Source organism: Aspergillus novofumigatus, assembly GCF_002847465.1.
Source record: "Aspergillus novofumigatus IBT 16806 chromosome Unknown P174scaffold_11, whole genome shotgun sequence".
Classification (NCBI taxonomy): Eukaryota; Fungi; Ascomycota; class Eurotiomycetes; order Eurotiales; family Aspergillaceae; genus Aspergillus; species Aspergillus novofumigatus.
The window spans coordinates 777,063-785,000 of NW_020194284.1; the positions used below are offsets into that span (position 1 = coordinate 777,063).

Sequence of the window (7,938 nt, forward strand, 5' to 3'; positions counted from 1 at the left end):
ATCTCGTCGCTGCCGAGACAGATCCAAAATGCCTCAATTTGTGCTACTGGATGAGCTTCGCCGAAGAGTTTTACGTGCCCCATATATTGGAATCATGAGGGTTCTTGTGGAGTATGTTGCAGTTCTTGGAGTCCTCTGACCTCCACATGTCCATGACCTTGCATGTATGTTTGGATGGTGGGAATGGATTATAAAAGGTTCCTCCGTCCTGGTCTTCGTTCCTCGATTTGTGCCTCCTCTCCTTTGGAATCAAGTGCAAACACTCCGTTCTCGACCTCGTATTGCACCGAAGTGCAATGTTGCCGGTCTTGAGACGTATTGTTTCTTTTTGAACAAGCACCACCTTCACCTTTCCTTACGGTTTTTCTGTGTCGCGGCAAAGTCTGTCAGGTTACCACCCTGCAGACAGTGGAAGTATCCCACCATGTCGTCCATCCCCTCATTCGCCGGCATGTCCGGTAAGAAGCTGATGTGGTCCGTCACAACATGTGCAACCATGGGCTTCTTACTCTTCGGTTATGACCGTATGTACTCCAACCTGGTGCTTTGAACTTTTCGGGCGAAAAAGGCCTCAATTCGACGAAGGCTGACTCAATGTCCTTTTCCAGAGGGCGTGATGAGCAGTATCATTGACGCTGACCCATTCAATGACGTCTTTACGGCAACAAAAGGAAACTCAACCATGCAAGGTGTTGTCACCGCCATCTACGAGCTGGGTGAGTACATTCAGATTGAGAGTCTCATGGCGGCATTCGATTAATCGATGATTCCAGGTTGCCTTGCCGGCGCTCTCTTCATTCTCGCATGCGGTGACTGGCTTGGCCGACGCTGGTCCATCATGCTCGGTGCCACCGTCATGATTCTCGGAGTCATTCTCCAGGTCACAGCTTACCCTGGTCACGTCCCACTGGCTCAGTTCTGTATTGGACGCGTCATCACCGGCATCGGCAACGGCATGAACACGTCCACCATTCCTACGTACCAGGCCGAATGTTCTCGGACGTCCAACCGCGGTCTCCTGATTTGTATCGAGGGCGGTACGGTCGCGATTGGCACCTTGATCTCCTACTGGGTGGATTTCGGTGCCTCGTACGGATCCCCTGATCTCACCTGGAGGTTCCCGATTGCTTTCCAATGTGTTTTTGGCCTGTTCATCATAATTGGCTTGTGGTTCCTTCCCGAGTCCCCTCGCTGGCTCTTTGCTCGGGAGCGGTACGAGGAAGGCGAACGTGTGATCGCCGCATTGATGGGCCGGGAGATTACCGATCGTGATGTCCAGTTGCAAAAGACTTTGATCCTTGATTCCCTCCGAGCGTTCGTTTCCCCCCCTCTTCCTCGCATGGTTGACGCCGGTCGCTAATGGTTGCAGTTCTGGCCAAGCTGGCAAATCCACTCCCATGTCCGCTGTATTTACTGGTGGCAAAACGCAGCATTGTCGCCGCATGCTTCTGGGAGCATCGTCCCAGTTTTTTCAGCAGATAGGTGGCTGCAACGCCGTCATCTATTATCTTCCTGTGCTCTTTGAAAAGTCCCTAGGTCAGACTCCTTTCATGTCCATGATCCTCGGTGGTGTCAACATGGTTGTGTACTCGATTTTTGCGACTACGTCTTGGTTCCTCATCGAACGTGTTGGTCGTCGCAAGCTGTTCCTCGTCGGATCGTTTGGACAAAGCTTGTCGATGGTCATCGCGTTTGCCTGCTTGATACCCGACAACGAGCAGGCGGCCAAGGGTGCCGCCGTCGGCCTGTTCACCTTCATTGCGTAAGTGTCATCCATGCCGTTCCAGTGAAGTGAACTCACGACTAACATCCGCAGAACATTTGGTGCCACCTGGCTCCCGCTTCCTTGGCTGTATCCTGCTGAGATTTCTCCAATCAAGACCCGCGCCAAGGCCAACGCCATCTCAACATGCACGAACTGGCTCTTCAACTTCCTGATTGTCATGGTCACCCCAATCATGATCCGGGATATCGGATGGGGTACCTACCTCTTCTTCGCTGTGATCAACGCCCTCTTCATCCCAGTGATCTACCTCTTCTACCCGGAAACGGCCGGACGCTCTTTGGAGGAAATCGACCTGATCTTCGCAAAGGGGTATCTCGAGAACATGGGCTACGTGCGTGCCGCCAAGGAGCTTCCGCGCTTGTCCGATGAAGAGATCGAGCGGGTGGCGATCCAGTACGGATTCGGTTCGGCAGACCAGGAAGCGAAGCATGTGGTGGGTGACAGCGACAGCACCGAAACCAATGTGGTTGGAACCGGAGATGTGGAGAAGAATTAGGATGCTTGGATACTGTGGTTTGGTGATTAGTGTTTACATGTTCTCTTGATGTTCATTTGTTCACGACTTATTGATTGATTGATTGATTCCTTACTCCGTTTCGGCACCGAGCTGGGCCATGTCGGAGGCTCCTAGCGAGCAGCGACTATCTAACCGATGGCCGTCTTTGCAGACTGACGCCGTCGGCGTACATGAATATTTCTCTCGGACACTAGATTAGGCTGAACCCCCGTAGATTCCCTCATACCTGCCCCCGTTTCGGCCCCGGCCGAAATCACTGAGTGCCAGCTACCTTATTCCTCTCGTAGGTCCATCTCGGCTGGGGCCGAAATCAGTGAGTGCCGGCTACCTTTCTTCCCTCCATAGATGTCCTCACGCCTGCCTAGGTGCCCGTACAAGCCCGATCCGCCTCGTAGATAGCCGCCGACTCATTCGGATGTCGCAGATTCCCGGGCCTGCGAGGGCCGGGGGCGTCACCACCGAAACGGTGCCGTTCTTGGCTCAACAGGGCCGAGGCGGTATGCTGATGCCGCGCATGTGCGCGGGTTAGGTCCGCAGGTGGTGGCGCCGCGCCGGTGGGAGTGACTATTAGTGTGCGATAGTGTGTGATCACGGTTTGTCAGCCATCGCCTGCTGGGGCTGTCAGCAGCCGCGCGCTGCTGGGGGCGCTCAGCTCGAGCCATGCCGGCTCCGTGGCCTCCACCAGATACGTCAGCCGGCCGGTGTTCAGCATGAACTGCGCGGCCCGCCGAACGTGCCGCTTCTCCGTTAAGGCTTCTGTCAGGTCTCGGGGGGTTCCTTCCGGCCACACCGCGCGGCGAAGGTCATTGTATTGGGTGCAGCTGAATAGCACATGGTGAGTCGTTTCCGAGGCTCTCACGCACAGGCAGAGGGCGCTTTCGGCCCGGTTGATGGTCGAGAGATAGTGGTTCAGCCCGATCTTCCCAGTTCGCATCTGCGCCAGAACGCTGCGTTCCACGGGGGTGAGGTCGTCGTAGATAGTGATTGAATGCTTGGTGACCTCGGGGAGGAAGCGCTGGAGATGTCCACCATGCTCAGACTGCCGCCAGGCCTCCTCCCATTGCTCCTTGGTGTGTTGCTTGATCCAGGCGTCCAGGGGCCCGCGTGTGGGGTGATCTGGGAGCATGACCGGCGGCAGGGGCATGCACCTCCCATCAGTGATGTCCTTACGCCAGCCTGCTGCCTCCTTCGCCTTGCGGTCCGCAAGCTCATTACCAGCGACTCCGCAGGCCGCGGGGAGCCGGTCGCTAATTCAACTTCTTCTTCTGCAGCTTCCAGTGGTGAGTGTAATAGTGCATTCCGGTGGTGCCGGCGACGATCCAGGATGTGCATTCGGTAGGCCGGGGTGGTAGCGATTCGGATAAAGGTCTGGATGCGGCGCTGTCGGAGAAGTAGTGGCGTTGGGGTAAGGTGCAATTCAGCATTAAACGCGGCCCCGCTAACCGTTCGGAAGGCCCCTGCGATCAACTTTCCAGCCCGACGCTGAATCCGATTTGATACCTTTGTCTGCTGGCTATGAAGGCGCTTGCGGCCCCGGGCTGGCGGCGCATACCATACTGAGGCGGCGTACAGCATGATTTGGGGTGATGCAGGCTGTGTAGACATGCGGAAGTTCCCGCAGGCGCAGGCCCCATTTAGATCCGCCCAGCGCGCTGATAGCCTGGAGGCGCCGGGTTGCCGTGTTGTCGACATGCTTGAGGTGCGCCTCAAAGGTGAGGTGTTGATCAAGTATGACGCCAAGGAGCCGGGCTGTTGTGCTGGCCTGGACGACCTGCCCGTTGCCAAGGTCTAGTGGTTCGCCCTGCTCTGTGCCGGCTCCCTGACCCCGGGCCCGTTGTCCCGGGGATGGAAGTGAACCAGCTGGAATTTGGATGGCTCAAATCGGGAGGCATGGGTGGCCGCCCAGTGGAGGCATCCGCGCCGGTAGTGCTCCCGGAGTCGTAGGCAATTAGCCTGCTCGCTGTCTCCAGTAGCGAGCATCGTTGTGTCGTCGATGTATCCGATATTATCTGTGCCCCACTCTGGGGCCACCCGCCCCATTAGGCCCGCGTTGTAGAAGATATAGGGCTGGTCGTACATGCGGCCCTCTATATCAGAGAGATCGGCAGGCGGGGGGCGGGGAAGAAGGCCTCGCGGAGCATATCAACTTTCTGTTCCGCAGTCTCTGCTGTCCGATCTCCCTGGTGGAATGTAGGTATGATGCCTGCCTGGCCGCCTCGGTTCCGGGCCCATTTAGCAATGCGCCACATGCCCTGGGGGCCGTTGTCAACTGCCTGCTGGACGCGTTTACGGTGGCCGCGTTGCAAGAACTTGGAGACTACTGTTACTACTGTTACGACACCAACACAGCCGCATTAGCGCAAGGCGGATGTGACAGGCAGAATCAAGAAGATCATCAGTCACCAATCGATCCTTGACTTGATCACTGAGCGATCCGGAGGAACGCTTAATCCGGATGAACTTATGTCAGGAAAACAGTTCAGTTATGCACTACTGAACGTCCATTACGAGAACGCCATCACGTGATCAACTACCATCCAGGACTACCACGGCATGGTAGTGGAAATGGTAGATAGGGAGGATCTATATAAGGACATTCATTATCATTGTATCTAGCACTCTTAGTTTAGTTCCTCGCGTTCAATACAAGTTATTCACTTGAGTACAAGTTCACTAGTCCGATTCGTCAGTTACTCTTTTACTATTGAGTATACGTACTCAATAGGCCTTGCTTCTATCTCTACTGTTATTGTTCTTGTGTTACCTTTGGTTGTCCTTGATCCTATTCGGATCATTGTATCGTTGCATCGTTAGGCTACCCAGTCGGTAGGCCTTAGGCAAGTATTGGATATAGCCCAGGGACTATATCACCCCGTTCCCAAAGTAGTTGACTAGCAGAGAACAGCAGAGACGGATCCCAGGATGTGACAACTACCTTCCCTTTTCGGTTGCGGATCTTTGTGTACGCGGTCCAATCATTGTTAGTGTGTGTTTTAGTGTAGACGCGTCGGTATCGGCGGGTTTGTTTGATCATTTCAGTGCATTTGGGTGTCCAGTTAGCGTTGGCCCACGCAGAAGGGCGGGCCCATGGCGTAGAGTAGGCGATGGCTTGCTGGACGATCTCAATCAGGTGGTTGGTAGCATCTTCAATTTGGTGGGGCGTTGCAAGTCCCCTGGACCACTGATCCGGGTTTATATTTGCAGCTGCAAATTCGCAGCGCTTTATTGTGTCCATTGCTTTCTAGTTTCGCCGCTTCGGGGCCTGCGGCGGCGGTGTTGTGATATCAAGAAGTAGGCGGATAGGCAGGTGGTCAGAGTCAGCGTGGATGTCAGGGGCTACCTCGCTGGCTATGAGGCGGGCCGTCAGGTCCATGGACCCCAGGTAAGGTCGATGGTTGACTGATGTCCCTGTTCGTCTCGGGTAATGGCGCCTGGTCCCGTCCATAGGTCTAGGAGCCAGGCATCCGTTAATTCAAGTAGCTTATCAGATCTGGGATCAGTATGGCGGACGTGGTCACTGCCCCAGGCTGGGTGATGGAGGTTGAAATCTCCTAGGAGCAGGCAGCTGCTATCTTGTCGTTCAGGACCCGCTCCAGGAGGTCGAGGGTATCAGTTTGGGTGTCGGTATCGAGACGCGGGTTATATATATTAAAGAGGCGAAGTTTTCCAGTGTTATATTAAATCTCCAGCTCCTGGCAGTCCCGCGAGTGGGCTGTGTGTTTCCATTTAGTGAGGTCGATTCGGCGGGAGATATAGAGGCAGACACGCGCGCGTTCTCCTCCAGTCTCAGTCATCTCTGGGTATAGCAACTGGTGAGTGGCGCTGGCAGGGTGATGGGTGGTATCCTGGAACGGATTATCCCAGGGTTCTTGTATGGCGATGATGTCGGCTTCTAGGACCTTAGGGTCGCGCAGGAACTGAGCCATTGCCACATTCCTGGAGCGGTGCACGTTGTATTGCAAGATTTGGAATGCTTTATGCATTAGATGGTCGTTGTAGATTGTTCCGTATATTCTTTCGACGGCCCCCTATGAACTGGGGCATCTGATTCTGCACTGCAAAGTCAACTTGCGGGTCTATCTCCATCTGCACTGGTTCCTCTCTGTCTCGTTTCCGCTTATTCTTCCGAGCCTGGGTGTTGGGATTCGTATTCGTGTCTTTATCTTGGAGGACTGAGCTGGGTTGCCAGTCGCTCATAGTTAGTGGCTCTGAGAGTTCGTCGCTGCTGTCGTCTCCCTCGTGGTCGTCCCGGTATATATGTAGGCGGGTTCCACGGGCTGTTGCAGTTTGATCATTGCGGAGCGCTTTCGCAGGGCGTTCTGCCTCATCAGTTTGACTGGGTGGGTTAACGTGCGTGTTGAGTTGATTGATGAGTCTGGTGCTGCGGTGGGAGCCCCCTGAGGCGTTGGTGGTGGTTGATTTTGATTTAGGCCTGGTGGGAGCTTTGGCTGCAGGTGCAAAGTCAATGCCGTCAACTCGCTGGGCTACATGGAAGGGATGTTGGGATGGTTCTGATCTTGCTTTCCTAGGCCCCTTGGATGGCCTGGATATCTCCTTCCTTGCTGTGCGTAATCCCCCAGATCCCTCTGATTGCTGTGAGCTGCCCACCGGGGTGGCGCTCTGTACGGCGGTGGAATCTGAGCCGCTACTCTCAGAGTCCCTTTGGAAGTCTTGAAGGTAGGGTGGGATGCGGTGGTATCGCTGACGGTAGTAGGATGCTGCCTGCACCTTGTCCACCTCCTCCGCGTACTTCTTACACCCTTTGGACCAGGCAGCATGCGCATCCCCGTAATTAGCGCACTTGCGCGGCTCCTGACCGGTGGTTGCAGCCCGCTGGGAGCAGTCCCGGGTCTCGTGGCTGCCCGCGCAGAGGCCGCAGGTGGTTTTATTGGAACAGATGCTTCCTATGTGCCCATATTGTTGGCAGTTGAAGCACCGGCGGATACGAGCGGACCGGTCGTACAGGACTGTGGTCAATATCGTAGAATCCCAGATGGTGCCTTCGTTAATGGCCTTCTTCGCGGCTTGAGGGGTTGAAAACTCAATCACTAGTGCAGAGGACTTCTTAGATGGTTTGCTGGTCAGCCAGGTGAGATGAACAATCTGGGCGGCGTCTCCCCACGCAAATATATTCTCAGCTAAGATCTGATCAGCCACCCGCTTCGCCTCCTGGGGGTCCTTTAGGTCGCCAATAGATTTCAGCCGGCGGGCCGCAACGAATTGCACCGCGGCGAGCGTCACGGCCACGGCGGTTTTGGAGGCCTTTACACGGGCCTTTTCAGTGCGGTTTTTGATCTCCACCGCACGTAGGCGACGGAAGGTTTTGACTGCGCCTGCGTCAGGCAGTTTAACGATCACCTCACGGTCCTTGCTGAGCTCCGAGGGGGTGGCCCCGGGGCTTGAGGAACCATGGGAGGAGACTGTGTGGGCTGGGGGGTGGGGGGGGGGGGGTTCCCTGCCGCTGCCTGCGCGTATGATCGGATCTTGTTAGAAAGTGGAAGAGATTGAGTAGTCAGGACGTTCTGGGTGGAATGGGTTGTCTTCTTAATGTCGAGGGTGACCTCGCGGAGGTCAGCGACCGCCTTCCGCCTTCCTCCAGTCCTCACCAAAGGGGCTTTTGATAAGCTCCCCGGTG

The 7,938-nt window shown here is 55.5% G+C and overlaps 2 protein-coding genes across 2 annotated transcripts; one reads left to right on the top strand and one right to left on the bottom strand.

The window, feature by feature from the left end:
• Positions 1–451: 451 nt before the first annotated feature.
• On the top strand, positions 452–2,282 carry P174DRAFT_464828 (hexose carrier protein; the record flags this gene model as incomplete). Its single annotated transcript, XM_024830458.1, has 6 exons — positions 452–524; positions 609–716; positions 774–1,314; positions 1,370–1,585; positions 1,673–1,762; positions 1,817–2,282. The coding sequence occupies 6 exons, from the start codon at positions 452–454 to the stop codon at positions 2,280–2,282; spliced, it is 1,494 nt and encodes a 497-aa protein (XP_024677723.1).
• A 619-nt stretch (positions 2,283–2,901) lies between these two features.
• Positions 2,902–4,247, bottom strand: P174DRAFT_472022 (uncharacterized protein). The gene has a single exon (XM_024830612.1). The coding sequence runs from the start codon at positions 3,993–3,995 to the stop codon at positions 3,213–3,215; it is 783 nt and encodes a 260-aa protein (XP_024677724.1). The 5' UTR covers positions 3,996–4,247; the 3' UTR covers positions 2,902–3,212.
• Between the last annotated feature and the right edge of the window lie 3,691 nt (positions 4,248–7,938).